We start from the raw sequence: 20,309 nt of genomic DNA on the forward strand, positions 1-20,309 counted from the left end.
ACAGACAGTAAATTTTTTTTTTATGTTTATTGTTTTATTATTTGTTTTTGCATATTTATCATTAATTTTTCAACATTATATACATTTCCATTTTACATAAATTTAAAAAATGACTTGATGATTGTTAAACAAAAACATTTTTTTATAAATATATACTGTATACAGGTCATATACTTTTTTATAAATGCATTACATATAGGTCTTTTCTTACATGTAATATATGTGTGGTGGAACTTTGTTGTTTAAAAATGGAATAAGATAAAGTTTAAACTCTGGTTTTAATACTCCAATTATAAAATAAACTTGTAGAAATCTTTCAGTGGTGCAAAAATAAGCAATTTTGGAAAGCAAAAAAAAATTAGTACATTTTACTACTATTTATTTAATTGAAAAACAATCAGTGAAATCAATTAATGAACATATGAATAAATTACAAAATCATGCAGAAAACAAAAAATGACAATAATAATAAACCATAAATGAAAAATAGAAAAAATAAATGACAAATAACTTATAATTTATTCTTAGAATAAATAAATGAACAAACCTGTATTAAAACTACTTTCAAAAGTAATTTTAGTAAAAGCTTCAAGAAAAACTAGTTTGCAGAAAAAGAAAAAAACAACTCAATAATAAATGATTATAAAATAAACTCTCACAAGAAAATTTCAAATATTTCATATTGATTTCTGTGAGGAAAAAAAATGAAATTTTTAATGAAACCATCAATATCTAAAAATAAATATTGTCAATCAAGTTATTAGACCTTTTTAAAAAATTTTTTATAAAATGAATATATTTTAACATTAGTAAAAATGTGACAAGGAACATTTTTCCAATTTTTGATGTTCATTTGCCCTGTTACTTTTATAAAAAAATTCATAATAAAAATTGAAAGAACAAAAAGCTGATAAAAACACTTTTCTTACCAGGTTAGCTATGAAAACTAAAAAGCTATGAATAGAACTTTTCTTACCAGGTTTTCCATTAGCAATGAGAAGATCAGAAATTAAACCATCTTGAGCATCATCCCAAGGATTAGAAGCATATACTTTTATGTTTTCAAAATCTCTTGCATTGAAATTCTGCACCTCCAAAATACTATTTTTATTTAAATCAATAGTGAACATATATTTGTTGCCCTGTAAATACTGGCATATTACAATATTTGACCATTGACCTAATGGAAGTGGATTTGTTATAACAAAGTAGTTATTATCTATTGCAGAATAAATAGCAAGTCTTCCTGAACCATCTTCAAGAAACCAAATACCTGGACTTCTATCTTTATAATTTTTGCTGTTGCCGCCCATTGTTAAATGGAGAACACTTTTTGAACCATTAGAATAACTTAAAGGTTTCAAATTAAAAGAAACAGTGTAAACTTTTTTTAAGACATCAAGTGTTCCAAGAAATAAACCTGCCTTAATAGTGAACTCCTTTTTGTTGTTTATATGATCTAAAACAAATGAACATTTTTATTTTATTCAAAAATGAAAAATCAAGTTTAGATTTTATATTTAATAAACTTTATTTAAAAACATATATATATATATATATATATATATATATATATATATATATATATATATATATATATATATATATATATATATATATATATATATATATATATATATATATATATATATGTATATGTATATGTAAATTATGTTAGTGTATTTTACAAATAGAGTGCTCAATGTTCTTAAAGAACAGAGCAATAATTAATTAGTAAAAAACACTTATCTAACTTTTATCTTCGACTTGAAGTTTCACCTTTGCTGGATCATCAGGAAGAGTTCTCTTCAGGAAGAGAACTCTTCCTGATGATCCAGCAATGGTGAAACTTCAAGTCGAAGATAAAAGTTAGATAAGTGTTTTTTACTAATTAATTATATATATGTATATATATAAATATATATGTATTAGGGTGTTTCTTATTTAGGGTTAAAAATTTTTTAACCCTAAATAAGAAACACCACTAAAATGGTTCATTTTGGTGAGAAAATAAATGTGTAAAAATTTCAAGGGGAAAAAAACATTTTTACTGGGCGCTACCAGTCATTGAAATTTAAGGCATATTTTACTATGCGCTCTTAGTCATTAACATAAGAAAAAATCATACAACTAATGGAGACTGGTGATAATGACTCATTTACTTGGTACACATTTATTTACTTATTACATGCATTAAAAAGATCCATTTTCTGTCATTGTATTTCTACTTATTTATTAAAAGACAGCAATAAACATGCTTTTTTACTTTGATTGTAGGTTTATTTAAGACAATAGTTACTGTACTAAGATTAACAACCGCTCATGAGAGTTTTCTTTTTTCTGTTAGGATATTTCTGTCTATATTTTTGAACTACCAACAACAGGAACTGCTTTTACTCTTTGTTATTTGTATGTAGTCTATTATATTCATCTATTAGTGCTACGCCACGTTCTGCAATGTTGTTGAAAACCTTCATGCTTCGAACAGTGGACTTTACAGTCTTGAACTCATCATCATGTTCCTATTCGCTCACACTGTTTTGAAGAAAGTGTGATGGAAGTCCTGTGATGCTGAAAAATGACAAAGTCCTCCAGTTTCTTTTTTTGGATAACTGAGCAGTCCACAGTAGCCCGTTTCATAGGTATCTGATCTGAAATAATGTTCAATGCTTGGACCATCTTGACCTTCGTCTCAGGACGAACCTCATCATCAAAAAAAGCTAAAGCAACGAGTTTCTCTGATAGGTACCAGAGATGCCCTTGTAACTTGTTCACAGCAATTTTCAAGATCTCAGGATGCTGGGTCTTGTAGGCATCCAAGTCTTTCAAGAGCTGCAGATCAAGTCTAGGAGCTGAGGTTGCTTCAGGAGATCTGTAAAAGGCGGTAATGTATAGTTGAACCGTGAAAAGGCAAATATCCCTTATTCCCTTCTCCTCTCTTTTTGTCAACCTGAATTGGTCTCTAAACATCCAAATCTTCAACGCATAAATAGCTTTCGCCATCCAGCGAGCAAGGTGTAGACCGGCAGGAGCTCTAAATGAAATGCCCCTCAAAGGTACTCCTCCCAAAAAAACAATAGACAACTCTAAGAGTTCTCGCTAGTCGTCACGAGGTTGAAAGATTTGTAGTTGATCTTTGCAAAAGACGATTCTTTCATCAGTAATATTGGTAAGAGCATTTGAAGCGTTCTTATCAGACTGTGCTGTGTGGTACTTTGTAGAATCAAATGAGACTTTTCTGAAATCTTTTAAAGAGTGGTATGTCAGATCCACTTAAAGGGCCAAGACACAGCAAAACTACTGCTTCCAAAATAATTTCCAGAATGTGGTGACGACATGCCAACCACAACATATCTTTCCCAAACTTCTGCTCTAGAAGAATGCAAGCCCCATTTCTTGGCCCAGTAATGGCTGCAGTAGTATCAAAGCACATACACTTTACTTGATTGTTAATTTCCCATGCCACTGACATGCCATGCTTTGCAGATGCCGCATTTTCACCTTTTCCTGATGGTAGTTTTGGGACACTAAGAAGCTGCTGCACTCCTACTCCATATACTAGAATTGGAAGTCGATCAACAGTTTTTTTACCGGTGATGTCAGCAAGTAATTTTTATCCCAATGAATACATAAAGGAATTTCTGGTTTGAATTCCTTCTTTAAACCTTCTGCTATCTTCTTGCGGTGTTTTATTCGTTCCCTTTGAATGGAAGCTGGATCAACATTGTATTCTGTTGGATCATGACCAAGAAGATTTAATGCCGGTGTTAACAGTAGTGCCGCCCCACAATCACTCAATTTAGCCACATCTAAATTAGCGGCCAACTTCTCATTCAGTATAATTTTCCTGCCACGTCTAGGACGCTTTGGAGCAGGTGTACCAGAAGTTGATGGCTCAGGGTCATCTTGGTTACTAGGCAAGGCATCTTCTTGAGTTATGCTATCTTCTTTAGGGTTATCTTCACCTTCAGATGATGATGAAAGAACAACTGTTTCTTCTCGAGATTTTCTTGCCATCTCCTCTCTGTCCCTTTTTCGGTTCATTTCTTTTTGTCTTTTTCTTGATACTTCTTCTTGCTTTGCCAATTTCTTATCGACTGGACCCATTTTGCCTCTCCGATTTTTCTCTCTTTGGCATAATAGGAAGTCCTTATCCTCCTGAATGGTGATCATTTCCAATGTGTTGGCATGGACAATATTGAATAGTTCTTCTAACCCTTCATTCCATTGGTCTTCCTTTTGCTTCAAAAAAACGCTTAGCTTTATTCTAAAATGAAAAAAATTTTTGTTAAGTAATTTTCTATTAATTTATATATATATATATATATATATATATATATATATATATATATATATATATATATATATATATATATATGCATATATATATGCATATATATATGCATATATATATATGTAAATCTATATATATATATATACATACATACATACATACATACATACATACATACATACATACATACATACATACATACATACATACATACATACATATATTGTTGATGAAACACAGTGTCAAATGGAAAAAAATTTAGTTAAGTGATTTTCTACTAATATATAATTGCTCTGTTCTTTTAAGAACATTGAGCACTCTATTTTGTAGAATACTTTTTAAAGTTGTTTAAATATATACATACATATATATATATATATATAAATATATATATATATATATATATATATATATATATATATATATATATATATATATATATATATGTATATATATATATATATATATTTATTTATATATACATATATATATATATATATGCATATATATACTGCAATGCACAATAATTTAATCAAGATTTTTATAACAATGTGCTAGTTTTTCTAAAACTAGCGCATTGTTATAAAAATCTTGATTAAATTATATGTATATATATATATATATATATATGTATATATATATATATATATGTATATATATATATATATATATATATATATATATATATATATATATGTATATATATACATATATATATATATATATATATATATATATATATATATATATATATATATATATATATATATATATATGCATATATATACAGCAATGCACAATAATTTAATCAAGATTTTTATAACAATGTGCTAGTTTTTCTAAAACTAAAATTTAATGGATATAGATTTTAAGCTTATGTTTTTTATTTTTTGCTGTTTATGTTTGTAATGACAAAATAGACAAAAAAATATATTCACACATGCTAAACTACTTCAGTAAAACTAATTGAACGTTAGACCATGTATTTACTGATGATAAAGTTTAATCGAGTTAATTAATTATATATTTTTTACACTTCATAACTAGTTATTACAATTAATTACTGCTTTAAATGATAGAGATCATTATAGTGAGTACACATGATTCTTAAATAAAAAAAATTTAAAACTACAAAAAAATATTTTATCTGTTAAAAATTATCTAAAGAACAACTGCAATATTTTAAATTTCAATTTGCTTGCAAATGAGTAGAAAAACAGTGTCAGAGAGCATCAAATGGAAAATTGAACTCTTTTTAATAGTTTACTTGAGTCTGTTTAATCATTTTGCTTCTTTAGTGCTTGCAACCATTAATTTTAGCATAAAGTATTATAATAATTTATAGCTTAGATACTAAATGTAGATAATAAATTAATAATAGTTAAAAAAGCATTAGGCAACCAAAAATATAAAAAAGACTGATCAAATCAAAGAATCATAATAACATTGAAATCATATCAACATTAAAACTACTTAACTGGGAGCTGACAGTTAACATTGTTGACATGCCTTATTCTGGAAGACCACAAAAGTATAGTGACTGCGATAAAAGTAGCATATTCAGAACTAGTTGAGAAAACCCTTGGCTCAGCAACAAAAAGTTAGCTCAAATATTCAACCAATCCTTTTCTAATCCAAATGTAAGCCGAAAACTTGTTAGAAGAATGTTAGCAAAAAAAAGAATTGGGTCTTACAATGCAATAATAAAGCCTATCCTGTCAAATATCAATGCAAAAGACGAAAATATTGCAAAGAACTTTAAATTGGGCAGTTAAAGATTGAGCAAAGATGATTTGGAGTGATGAGTCAAATTTTCAGGTTGTGAACCACAAAGAAAGAACATATGTTAAAAGATTTGCAACTGAGAGAAGGAAGAACATATGTTAAAAGATTTTTACTGCTTGTAAATAGTGTGAGCACTATATCAACCAATATACCTACAAAAGCACACTTGAAACATGTTTGATTCGATTGATAAGGCAATTGTATGGCAGAAACAAGCAATACATCTTCCAAAAAAGAAGACACAGCATATAGTATAACACACTGGTTTAACACAAAGAAGATCAATTTGTTGCCTTGGTGCACTAGATCACCAGATATCAACCCAATAGAAAATATTTCATTATGGGTCAACACTCAATTAATAAACCATCAAATTCAATCAAATGAGCATTTGAAGCAACTTCTGAACGAGTATTGGTCAAAATAGCCACATGAGATGTGAATGAAATTGGTTGAATCAATGCAGAGACAAGTTCTACTTTGCTATCGAGCCAAAGGAGGACACTTTAAATATTAAATTGTATATTTTTTTAAAATTGTAATTTTTTGTTTTAAACCTTAACTTGATTAAACTTTTAAGCAACTCTTTTTATGATTATATAATTATTTATTACATTTTTTTAAATTATTTTTATTCATCTTATCTTATTAATGTTAATTGTATAGCTAATTGATTGTTCTTTTAAAGAAAAAAAGAAAAAATATATATAACATATAAAGTAGGTGAAGTAATACAAATTAATAATTACAATAAGTTGAAAATTCAAATTAAAATGTACTTTTGCAATGTACTTTCATATTTTTTTTAAATTAAAAATTAATTATTTCCTTGATTTACTTGCCCCTTCCATTTAGAACATATTTTTCACCACTCTACTTTGAGAAGGTGAAAATGGAGTAGTCAAAATATTGTGACAAATGAGTGGAGTTATTGGGTAAATTCTAAAATCTGATTTTGTTTTTATTACAGGCAGCAATGGCTGTATACGAAGCGATTTGCTAGATTGACATCAATTAAAGGAATAGAGAAGGAATAGAAACTTAGAGATATAGAAGCACAACTTTTAGGAACCATTTTTCAAATTTTTTTTCCATTGAATCACTCCAATTTCATATTTTCATACCAAGAACATTTTTGCTTTGAAAACAATGTTAACAGGAAGCCATTTGTAGGACTTTCAAAAATCAGGAATGTTAAAGGTTTTTCAAATTCTGTAATGTGTTTAAGGTGTTTAGTTACTCTACAGCAAATGATATTCTTCTGTACTGGGTCATTTGTCAGGTTCGTTTCACATGAAACAGAAAATTTGAAACTGTTTTCTAAGTTATCAAAATAACTGTTAATGGTACAGCAGTCTAAATGCTTATATACAAGATACAGCAGCCCTAGCCCTTTTTATATATTTAGCGATTCAATATATGAAATCTCTTTTATGTCTTTCTACGAAGAAACAGATCCATTCAGGTCCAGGAATATTATTAATAAATTTTTTGACTTGAACAACTACCCTCATATCTATAAAGGTCATAAGAAAGCCCCAATCACTAACAGTGATGAGTTTATATGAAAAATCAAAATCAGTATGGTAGCCTATCATCAATAAATATTTACTTTGTTTAATATGTATAAAACAATATGTAAGTATTGCACTACTGCAGACATAAGATATGCAGGTCATGGCCTTTTTTTTGTTGCATGAAAGTCATTTGTTTTTTTTTGTGTAGTGCTTAAAATTACATTTTAGCTATACATAACTGTACTAATGGCAACAACAACTTGTTGACTTTATAATACAAGTTATTTTATACTGTAATAATTGTTTTGTTTTTAGTAAAGCAGAATTTTAGTATTATAAATGCAAATACAGATAATACATAATTATAATACAAATTTATAATAGAATTAGTTTAAAAAAAAACAATTTTCTTTTCTTTTCAAACACAGATATGCAGTGCAGAGAGAGTTTTTTTTTTAACTTTTAACTAAGATAAAAAGTACATAACAGTCATTTTCAGACTAAATGCTGAAGTCAATTTTGTAAAAGGATTTCACAAAACATAAAAATACAAGGGATACTACTTCTTTGAGTAGTGATAGTTATATAGTGACTACAGAGCCGGTTTTACCCACGGCCAGTATGGTCACATGTCAAGAGACCACGAAGTTCCAGTTGCCAGAGCGACCAGATAAACCTTTTTTCTTAAATATTATTTTTAATTAGATTGGACAAACTGACTGGTTTCTAAAAAATCAGCTATTTATAAAAACGCTAATATGAATAAAAATTGATTGATAGTATCCTGTCATAATCATTTTTTTAGTCAATTTCTTAGTCATTTTCTTAGTCAATCTAGTCTTAAAACTATTATTTAAAATTCAGTTTATTAAACATTTATAAAAATTTGAAAAAGTAAAACACTCTTTTTAAATATTATAACTGCTTTTTTATATTTTGCTCAAACTCATATATATGTATTACAAACTAAACTATTGCATAATAATTTTTACATTATGTTATGATTTATATTTTATATATTAATTATAATGAATTATATAAAATTGTCGCAAGTAAATGTTTTGCCAAAAAAAATTGTAATTATATAAACACTTTTATTGTAAAATCTTTAGTTGTTGTAATTAATAAACTTCCAGCATTTTATTACAAGTAAGAAAATATCAAATATTTTTTATAAGCAGCAAAAACTTTGATAGCTCTTTTTGTCAAAGTTTTTATCAAATAATAATAAATAAATAATTATCAAATAATAATAAATAAATAATAAATCAAATAATAATAATTGTTAATAAATAAAATGATAGCTAGAGCAAAAACCCAAATAAAAAAAGGATGGAAACCGAAAGATAAGATTGAAGAGTTGTGGATAAACATCTCACGTGATTTAATAACGAAAAAAGATTTTGAAGAAAATTTTTTTCCGTGGAATAATCTTTGTAAATGTTAATCTTTCACTTCGCGACGACATCGATTTCATTAAAGAGATTTGTGAATGGATTCGTATGGTCCCTTGATCGATGTTAGCTTTTATTTTTCGTTGTTGTTGACGACGTGGCATTTATAATCAAAACCGATGTTATGCCAGTAAAACTTGGAAGATTGTTTAAACGTTTTACCAACTTATGTGTGCTTGCTGGGTAGACAACTTGATTCTTATTATAGTATTTAAAAGTTTTTTGAAAACAACGCAAAAAATGCTGCAATAAATAACACTAGTCTGTTTATATTCTTAGTATAGCTAGTATATATTCTTAATATTATGTATATAGTATTATATATAATATTTTGACAGTGTTGCGGAATTTTTTTGTGCCATTTGATATTGATTAAAAATAAGCAAGCTTAAATTTTTTTCAAAACCCATCTTAATATAATATATAAATATAATATTATGAATACTATATATTTTTTTATTAAATTGTTTATATGTATATATTCTTGTAACATTAAAGTTACAACTATATGATCATAACAACCATACAACCGTAATTTATAAAAAATCAAATTTTGTATTTAATAAGCAATTTTTTTAATGAGTAAACAGATAGATCGTTTTTTAAGGCCTGTATATGGTACCTGCAGATGTTTCCTCCAGTACATTAAGTGTTGTTTATCCTACATATTTTACCTCGTAATGCTCTCAAAATTTTTATTTTATCAACACTAAATTTCCTTGCTGCATCACAAAGGCTAAATTTTTGAATTTTCATGGCAAATGGACATTTTCAAGTTGTTTTTTTGAGAAGATGAGTCCCTGGAGAGCAAACATAGTTCCTAAGCATTGCTAAAATTTGAACAAATTAATTAATGACTGTGAAAATATATTATGATGTGAACTGAGGCAGTGAGACATGTATTACTCCACCCCCATTTTATGTTTTATATATATATATATATATATATATATATATATATATATATATATATATATATATATATATATATATATATATATATATATATATATATATATATACACACACACATACATACATATGCAGTACTGTGCAAAAGAAAATAGCACCTAAGAAATTTAAAAAAAAATGTACATTTAAATAAATATAAGTAAATAATATTGAGTTTTTTATTAAATTAAACTAAAATATTGTTTTAAATAAAGCTATATTTATTTATTTTAGTTAATGATTTCGTTAAAAATATAATTTCAGTACTATAAATATAAGTTCAGTGGTCATTACAAGAAGTTAAGTCTACATGATGAACAGTTTTTTAAAAATAACAGTGCTACGAAATCGCAAGAAAGTAAGCGCAGAACTTGTTCAAGATCTTAAAAGAGCTAGTGGAACCTAGTACATGCATCTACTGTGCGACAATCGTTAATAAAATCTGGATTAAAAGGCTGTGTAGCTATTAAAAAACCTTTACTACGCAAAGGTAATATAGAAAAAAGATTAAAGTTTGCCAGAGAGCACAAAGAGTGGCAGAAAATCAATGGGACGAGGTATTGTTTACAGATGAGTCTAAATTTCAAATATTTGGGACTAATAGACGTCAGTATGTTAGGCGAAGAAAGGGAGAGGCATTAAAGGAGCCATGTCTAGCATTAACTATCAAACATAGTGGAGGGAATATTCAAGTTTGGGGGTGTATTTCAATAAAAGGGGTAGGGGATATTGTTAGAATAACAGAAAAGCTTACAGGTGAAAAATATAAAAATATTTTACATAATCATACTGTGTCTTCTGGACGACAACTGATCAAGGATTATTTTATCCTACAACAGGATAATGATCCCAAACATACTTGCAAATTAGTTAAATATTTGAAACAGAAAAAAGATAGGTTAAGAGATAGGTTAAACCATGCCTTGGCCTCCTCAGAGCCCCCATTTGAATATAATCGAATATGTTTGGGACTACTTAGACAGAATGAAGATAGGTTAAGAAATAGATTAGAAAAGAGGTTGCTAAAGAATGTAAATGAGCTTTGTAATGTTCTAAACAAAGAATGGTATAATATCCCCATCACATTTATTAAAAATCTGTATAAAAGTATAAATAAAAGACTCCAAGATGTTATTGTAAATAAAGGTGGTCACACTAAATATTAATTAAGTCTTTATTTATAGTTATAAATTTAAATGTTTTTAATAATAATAATAATGTTTTTATAAATTTAAATGTTTTTAATAAAACTTGTATTATATTACACAATTTAATAAAAAATATGTTTGCACCTATATTTTTGTTTTAATTTCATATTGTTTGATATTTTATCTTGAATATATTAAAATTCTCTTAGGTGCTACTTTCTTTTGCACAGTACTGTATATATATACTCTCTCACAAATTTTTAAAACTGTCAGATATTAGATATCTGTGATAAGTTAGCATTAGCCTTTTTTTAAAAAGAAACTCCCTTATTTATAAAATACTATGAAAAGACATTTGGTAAGAAAAATGAAATATAAAAAAAATAATAAAATAAGAAAAATAACTAACAACAATAAGTAGTAATGAATATAATATATTAGTTGTTAGTAGTAATGAATATATTTCAAAATGTAAATACCTTTATTTTATTTCAAAATGTAAATACCTTTATTTTATTTCAAAATGTAAATACCTTTAGGATAAAAAATAATAGGTCGCACTTCAACGCCTAGAAAAATATAGATATAAAAATATTTATTATTTATATACATATCTATTATTAATGATATATTATTATAATAACATATTATCAAATAAACTTAGGAATAATTTTATGTAAACTTTAAAACATTTAAAACTAAAAAAAGTATTTAATAATAAGAACTCTGTTAAAAAAATTCAGCAGGATTCACAAAATGGATTATGTTTTAATCATAAAATGGATTTATGTATCTTACTCCATCATTTTTTTATTTCATCTGATCATTATTACTATTTCATACTGATGTTTGCTGAAAAATAATTACTTATATATATATTAAAAAAAAGAAACAAGTGATTCTCCTACAACAAAGAATAATTATTAAAGAGCTTATTAAAAAACACTTTTTGAATATGAACTTTTTCAAAGATTCAACTAGAAGTGAACAACAAAGTAAATTCAACAAGCAATAAACTACAAAATTAGATTTAACCAGCAGTGAACCACAAAATAGATTCAATTAGTGGTGAACTAGAAAAGTAGATTTAACCATGAGTGAACTACAAAATGATTTCTAAAAACTAAGATGAATAATTTTATAGTTAAGTTAATGGTAATTTGAGTTCAATTTTGAAAAACTATGGCTTTAATTTACTAATCAACTAAATCTAAATAATTTTCTTTTTTTGTAACTTTTTATGTATTTAAAGAGAGTTTTAAAGAATTTTTTTTTCAAAATAAAATTTTATCCAATTTTTTCAACTAAAGTAAATTCCTTTCAGTAAATAAGATAGCGACATCTTATTTAGTGAAAGGAATTTACTTTTGTTGAAAATATAAAATAAATTGAATTTAAAAAAGTTTTACATGCCATTTTGAGCATAGATTTGTGAATTGTAGAATGTACATTGTCAAGGGCACTTAAAGTTTCTTTTTGATGTGATTGGATTGATCAGCCAAAATAAAGTAATTTATTCCTTAAGGTGTCATGTATCTGGTAAAGTCAAACTCCATCTAACAATTTAAATTATGACTTTTATAACAGAAAATATTAATCAATGAACACCATTGTTACAAACAAATCATTTCAATATATCTTTGATATCAAAGAATTTTGTTTTCAAAGAATTTTTTCTATTGCAGAACTTTACCTTTCGCAAAATAAATGTTTACATAAATTTAAATGTTTACAGATACTTAATTAAAATTTTATTTTTCCATAAAACCTACAAGTGTTAATTTCCTATGGCTTGGAAAATTTTAAAACTTGACTCATTTGGTTATTAATGACTCATCAAAAAAAATTCTTTCAATTTGGCAATTATAAGTTGAATGCTTCTATAGCAGATTGCATGTCTAATGTTCAACACTTGTGAATCTAAGTCACACCAACTCAGTGCCATTTAGAAAATCCTTAAAGCCATACTTTTTAGCTCAAATTAATGAAATTAAATAGTTAAGACACATTTAATTCTCACCAGTTATTTTCTAATTTTTTTTTTTTTTTTTTTTGTGAATTTGTCACAATCAACTTGTGTCAATCATTTAGAAAATCCTTCAAGCCATACTTTTAGCTCAAATTAATGAAATTAAATAGTCAAGACACATTTATTTCTCACCAGTTATTTTCCTTTTGTTTTTTTTTTTTTGCATTTCTGTAGTGTTTTAATATGTGTGGCAGTTGCAATACACGTGCTTTAAAAATTAAAATATTAATAACTTCTTCACGCTAGAAATTTAACTCTGTCGTTACCTTTTCTTACTTGTCTTTAAAAAATAAAAATTAAATTTTAAAATAATTTTATCTGGCTATGCAATGAATAATGGCAGGTCTTGAAAAAAAAGATTTAAAATTAAATCAAGTGAAATGTTTCTTTTATTTTTAAATAAGTTACTTTTATCAGATTGTATTCATATTCTGAGAAAGTAAAAAGACATATTAAGTAATTCTTAAATCTTTCATTCAATCAAATTCTAAAACTTTTATCTATGTTAATAGTAGGATATGGTCTAAAATTTCAAATAATACTATCTCTTCAAAAAAAAAACAAATAACAAGAAATTAAAAAGTAAAAAACAGTAAGACATAGAAGCATCATCATATATATTTTGATTGAATACAGGATAATCATCAATAACCTCTCTATCAGTATCATGCTTAGGAATATTCAATATTAGGTATCTGCAAATCAAACTGAGCTTCTTTAGGTAGTTTTTTTTGGAAGATCAAAAAATTATTCATGTTTTTATTAAGGCACAAAATCCAGGGTTTATAGAATTCAAAATTTGAATTTTATAAACCCTGGGCTTATAGAATAAAATAACAAAAGCCAGGATTTATAGAATTTAAAACTTTTAACCGCTATGTGGGTTACTGTTATTTTAACAACATGTCAAAGAAGGGACAAAAGTTTGTTAAAATTACTTTGAAAAAGGAAACAATTTAAATAAAGTCTAAAAAAAATATATATATATAAAGAAAATAAATAAAAATCAAAAAAACGCACAAAATAAAAAAATTAAATTATATTTTCCAACTGCAATTTGTGTTAAACTAGTTCATTAAAAATGGAAAAAGAAAATACCTATATAGTGTGATGTAAACCATATACAATTTATTTAATGTTAAAAAATCACCATAAACCAACAGTTTTTGCAATCTAATGTATGTGTTATTGTCAGGAGTAGTCAAGTGGATCAAATAGAGAAAAAAAAAGAAAGATCAAATTCGACATCAGAATTATTCTTTTTTCTAGACTAATTAAAGTTTTTAAAAGATGTTTAAATCTTATAGCAGGATGAGCCCACAGCTGCTGTATTACCTTAATAGAAAAAAACTTTATAAAGAAATTAGATAAATGTAAAAAATATTTATATATTTTTTAATTTGGAAAAACTTAAACAAAAGTTTTTTTAAAAAATGAAATTTAATGAGTGTATTGTAGAAACCTAACTACCATGACCAAAAATTACTTCTAAAGTTTATTTACTTGTTGATTCTTGGAAGATTAAACAACAACTCTAAAATACCAAAAATAACTGTAAAAGACACTAAAATGGACATAAATTTTTATTGGATAATTAAACATGGTCACAATACTAATTTAATATGCTAACTTTTTCAAACTTTATCTCTAGGACACTAATCTAAATATCAATACGCTAATGAATATTATTAGTGCGCATAGTTACGCATAGTTTTGCCTATTGTTCGTATTGTTACTTACAGTTCTGTATTCTGTAAAATACACTATTTCTTAGTTTTTAAGTAGTTTCTAGACTTTTATTATGCGCGGTTACATTTTCCATGCGGTCTTTCGAGTAAAGTCAGCTAGCGAATTAGAGATGATGTACTTTTATTCTCAAGAAGAATTGATGTTGTTCATTGTTTAAAACAAAAATTTAAATAATCGTTTGTTTGTTGTTGGTTGTTTTTATTTTTCTAATTTTTATAGCCTGTTTTCATTTTTTAGAAGAAGTTAGAAATAAAATGTCTGGTAAAATAGTTTTTTTAGTACAATCTAAACATGAATATTGTTCTAATCTTCTAAATATGAATACTGTAATTTAATAGTGTTAGTGTCGTTTCACTTTCTTTTTTAATAAAGAACTTTCTAGGCTTTTCTAAAAGCATTTCTTTACTTCACGCAGTCTTTCAAGCAAGGTCTTCCAGCCGATTAGAGCTGATAAATTTTTAGTTTCAAGTGGAATTGATGTTGTTCATTGTTTAAAAACTAAAATTTGTTTGTTGTTCGTTGTTTTTATTTTTCTGTTTTTTTTTAGAAGAAGTTTAAACTAAAATGACTGGTAAAATAGTTTTTTTTAGTGCAATGTTTCTTTTTTAGTAAAGTGTTTCAGTTTTGTCTTCAGTCTTTTTAGATCATTTTAAGCAAGTATTTTTTCATTTTTTAGAGCAGTTAAAAGAAGCTGAAGACCTTTTTAGTAAGTATATAGTGTATAGTAGTTTACTAGTAGTTTATATTAGTAACATAGTTATATTAGTTTATTTATAACTTATATTAGTTTATATAGTATATAGTAGTTTATTTATAGTTTATACTAGTAAGTTTATCTATAGATTATAGATTAGGATTAATGAGAATGCAAATTTTTTTTAGACAGGCAAGCTGACAGCGACTTAAGTAAGTTTTATCATTTAGATTTTATTTGAGTTCAAATGTAGCATTAGCAATTTTATTTATATATATATATATAATTAAATTTTATTTTATGTATATAATTTTTCTTAATTTTTATTTTTAGACAGACAGATAGAACTCAGTAAGGACTTAGATTTTGTAGATTTAAAAACTTCTTTTGAATATTCTTTTAAAGTATTGAATATGTTTTATATATTTTAATAAATTTTGTCATTTAGGCGTGGTAGCATCATCAGTTGGTGCAAATAGTAATGTCTTTTATTTTATTTTACAGCAAATAGTAATGTCTTTTATTTTATTTTAAAAAGATTCAATAAATATTGTTTATTTAAACATAATCATCAGGATAAAATAGATAAGATAGATAAAATAGCTTTTTTATTTAATATTTTTTTATTTAGTTATAAATTCAGTTGCACCAGCCACAACAGGTAACTTAGTACATTTATTTTAATATACTTGAATTACATTTGTTACTTAACTTTTCAAGCAATAAATATTGTTTATTTCAACATTATCGTCAAGATTATATAAATAAACTTTTTATTTGATAATTTATTTTAGTTGCTTCTGGATCAACTTTGAATAATGGTAACTCATTAATTCATATTTTATTATAGATAAATGTAGATAAAAAAATGTAAGTGGGAAATTTTTGCAGATTTAAAAGCAGTAAGCTTTTTTCTAAAGGTTCTTTCTATTTTTGGATTAAATGCACTATCACTACATTTGTTCTATGTTTATATAATGTACTTTAATAATTTTTGTCATTTTGGGGTCTGTTACTTTTCTGTTTTTTATTTGATAAAAAAACAAGCAATAAATATCATTTTCATTTAGCTTCATCGACCTCATTATCCGGTAACTGAATAATTTTCTTTTGGTAGTTTTTCACATAGGTAAAACACTTTCAAAACATTATAATAACGTCCTAATTTTTTTAGATAGCAATGAAGTAATAAGTAAGTTTGATTTTATTATCTAGATTTTCTTTTTCACTTTTTTTTTTTTAAATAAATTAATGTTTTTTCTATTTTAGATCTGAAGCAACAGCTTGGTAAGCAAGAATATATTGTATATATAAATTATGTTAGTGTGTCAATGTTCTTAAAGAACAGAGCAACAAATTGGTAAAAACACTTAAAAAAATTAAAATTAAAAAAGAAACTTAACCAACAATATATATATATATATATATATATATATATATATATATATATATATATATATATATATATTAGTATAAACACTTATCTAATTTTTTCTTTCTTCTACACAGTGTTTCATCATCAGTAGGTTCATCAGGAAGAATTCTTCCTGATGAACCTACTGATGGTGAAACACTGTGTAGAAGTAAGAAAAAATTAGATAAGTGTTTATACTAATATATATATATATATATATATATATATATATATATATATATATATATATATATATATATATATATATATATATATATATATATATTTGGGTGGTTCAAAAATAGGTCATGTCAAAAATTTGAAAAGAGCCCTAGCTTATGATCTGCCTTGACCCCAAAATAGTACTTAAAATTTTTTACAAAAATTTTTTTGATCATTGGAAAGGTCCCCACAAAGGGCAAAAGGGTCAATTTTTGCCCCGTTTTAAGAAAAACTTTACCCCGCTTGTGGGACCCTTAAAGTTTAACCAATTTTGAAAAAAAATTATCCAATAACATGGTAATGAGTTATACAACTTAAGTTTAAGGGGCTCTTTTCATAAATAGTTTTTTAAGTAACTTTCAGAAGAATTATAAAACATTGAAAATCATCAAAACATAAAATGTTTTTTTAAAAAAAATAAGTATTTGTTTGAATACAATAAAAAAAAACTTTACCAATACAAAACAAAAACCAAACATTTACAAGTGTTTCAAAAAGTAGATATTAAATAATACTTTTGAGTGCAGCTTTGGCATGATCCGACTTTTTTCTACCATTTCGATTTTGCTTGTACACATGAGTAAAAAGAAACGTATCTTGCCTTTTCTCTTCTGAATGTGCTTTATTAACAAGTTGTTGAACTAATTTGACTGTTCTTTCTGAACAATCATTCACAACATCAAGATTCATGATAGCTGTTTCAAATTCTTGATAGAAATCATTTAAAATCCAATACTCTGCAGGAAGCTTCATCCATTGAACCTCAGCTTTTCCATGACCAAGCATGTCAAATATAAGCCAGGACTTCTCTGTAACTAGTGGAACTAAACTGGGAGGCTCATCCTGTGAAAAGTTTAAGTTCTTCAGAATATCTTTATCCAACACCTGTCTTTCTAAGGAATACTCCTCTATAGAGGGTCGTTTTAGACCAAATAGTCTCTTAGCCATGTTGCTACGTTCTTTACATTTCTGATCTGCAATTGCTATAATGACTAAATATGGGTCAAGGTACCAAGTATGTTGCATAATGGATTCAGAAACAGCTTGAGCTCCAGCTTTATTCAATTCCTCAAACCTTTTCATCTGCCAGTATGATTTCATATCCTAATAGTTAAGGGTTAGATTTTTCAATGTTTAATTTAAAAATAAATAATATACCTGCTTTTTGTATTTATTCAAAATTATATCTTTATTTTAAAACAATTATTCAGACCGTGTACCTGCGTTGGAGCAGTTGAACTTAGCTCCGCTCTAAGAAACCATTCAGTGTAAAAAATGGAAAGAAACTTTGTCATTTCAGTGATTTCATCCTTGCTCTCTTCATTGATTTCAGGGATTTTTTCCATAAGTAGAAACAGTTTTAGGTAAAATAAACTTTTACCCATGAATCTGGCATGATGAACAGCTCCAGGATTGTGAAGTTTAAACCTGTCAGTGTGTGACAGTACCATCAATGTAAGTTCAGCCAATTCTTGATAATCTTTACGAAACTTTCCATTCTAAACAAATTTTTTTTCCTAAGTTATAATAACTTAAATTACTTACTACAAATTTGTAAAACTGGAAAATTATATGCAAAGTACTACTTTACTATACTATTTTTTGGAAGTAAGAAGAGATAATTAGATTTTAAATTAATTTATAAAGCTATTATTACTCACCTTCTTAAAAACTTTAGTGCTAATTATATATCTGCAAAATTGAATAGCACTCAGCCTTTGTTCATTAATCCAGGAATCAACAGGAGTTGATAATCTTTTTAAATCTTGATTTTCAGTATCTAGATCATTCCAATGGTTCTTCAGAAGTTTAAATAATTTGTTTTCTGGTCCTGAAGTATGACTACTTGGATAATGGGTAACATGACGTTCAACAATATGGTGTCGACATGCAGTTAATAACATAGGGCGCTGTAAGTACACAATGATTCTGCTACAAGCTCCTTTTGCTTTACCTGTGTTGGCGCTAGTGGTATCAAAGCAAAGACACTGAACTTTATCCTCTAATCCAAAGTTAGAAATAAGTTCTTCTATAGCTTCTTTTTGGTGTTCTCCAGAACCTGAGTCGATTACTGGAATTCCAAGTAACTCGGTTTGTCCTTTAATCCTAGCAAGAACAGCTAACCTATCTTTTGAAAACTGTTTTCCTTCAGTAAGTTCTTTCACAATTTTTCCATCAAAATGAATTGTTATCAGAGAATTTGAAGATTTAGAAATGCTTTTTATATGGTCTCTGATTTCATTTGCACCCATTACCACAGCATTCTCTGCTGCTCTGTATGATGAAGATTTAGAGCATACAAACTCAGACATGCATCCTCCAGAATTGACAATAAAACTGCTAAGAATTGCTGTATGTTGATGTGGAGTTAAACCCTCTCCAACTGCTGTGTGAGCAGTACGGTGCAAGATATCCTTTGGTATGTTGACAGAATTTGTAGGATCAATATATGACTCAATTTCAAATTCACTATCACTTAATTTGCTTTTATTGGTATTAAAAGAACTTAATGAATTTTCAGAATCAGTATCTGATACATTGTTTAATTTATTATAACTCCATTTAGATTTATACTTTCTTTTTAATGAATATTGAAATCTCTTATCCAATCCCCCTAACTTTCCTTTCCTTTCCTCTAATTGGTCTTTAAGAAAAGCTATGTCTTCCTCTTTGTCATTTTGGTTTCTCAACCTATCTTTTCTTATTTTTTCAATCATATTTAGTGGGTTTTCTCCAATCCAGAAAACCTTTTTCATATTTTCTTTAAAGTTCTTTCTTTTTTTAACTTCAGCAGCGCTGTTTCTTTTGCTTAAGCTTTTCAGCTTCATCCAGTCTTTCACCATTTTTGTGACCTTGATCCTATAAAATGAAATTATTATTATTAAATGCTTATAAAAACTTAAAAATATATTTTAGTGTTTTGATAAGGTTATACAGTTTGATCTATCATTACATTAGCTTCTGAGTTGTAATTACTTCAAATCCACCACGTGTCCATGGAACTACAAGTTTAGATATTATGCAGCAATGTAACTGACTGGTAGGACAATTT

General features: G+C 26.6%; 1 protein-coding gene across 2 annotated transcripts in view; it reads right to left on the minus strand.

Annotated features, from left to right (window-relative positions):
* The window catches only part of LOC105844212 (uncharacterized), a 139,604-nt gene that overhangs the window by 52,447 nt on the left and 66,848 nt on the right, over positions 1-20,309 (minus strand). The window contains exons 5-6 of one of the 2 annotated variants that reach the window (XM_065787940.1): positions 11,683-11,718; positions 977-1,459 (exon numbers count right to left, since the gene is read on the minus strand). In XM_065787940.1, the coding sequence (XP_065644012.1) occupies positions 977-1,459; positions 11,683-11,718 (519 nt within the window). The remainder of the gene's footprint in view (positions 1-976; positions 1,460-11,682; positions 11,719-20,309) is intronic. The other variant, XM_065787941.1, reaches the window with a different exon arrangement.

The sequence above is a fragment of the Hydra vulgaris genome, chromosome 01 (assembly GCF_038396675.1).
Source record: "Hydra vulgaris chromosome 01, alternate assembly HydraT2T_AEP".
NCBI classification, from domain to species: domain Eukaryota; kingdom Metazoa; phylum Cnidaria; class Hydrozoa; order Anthoathecata; family Hydridae; genus Hydra; species Hydra vulgaris.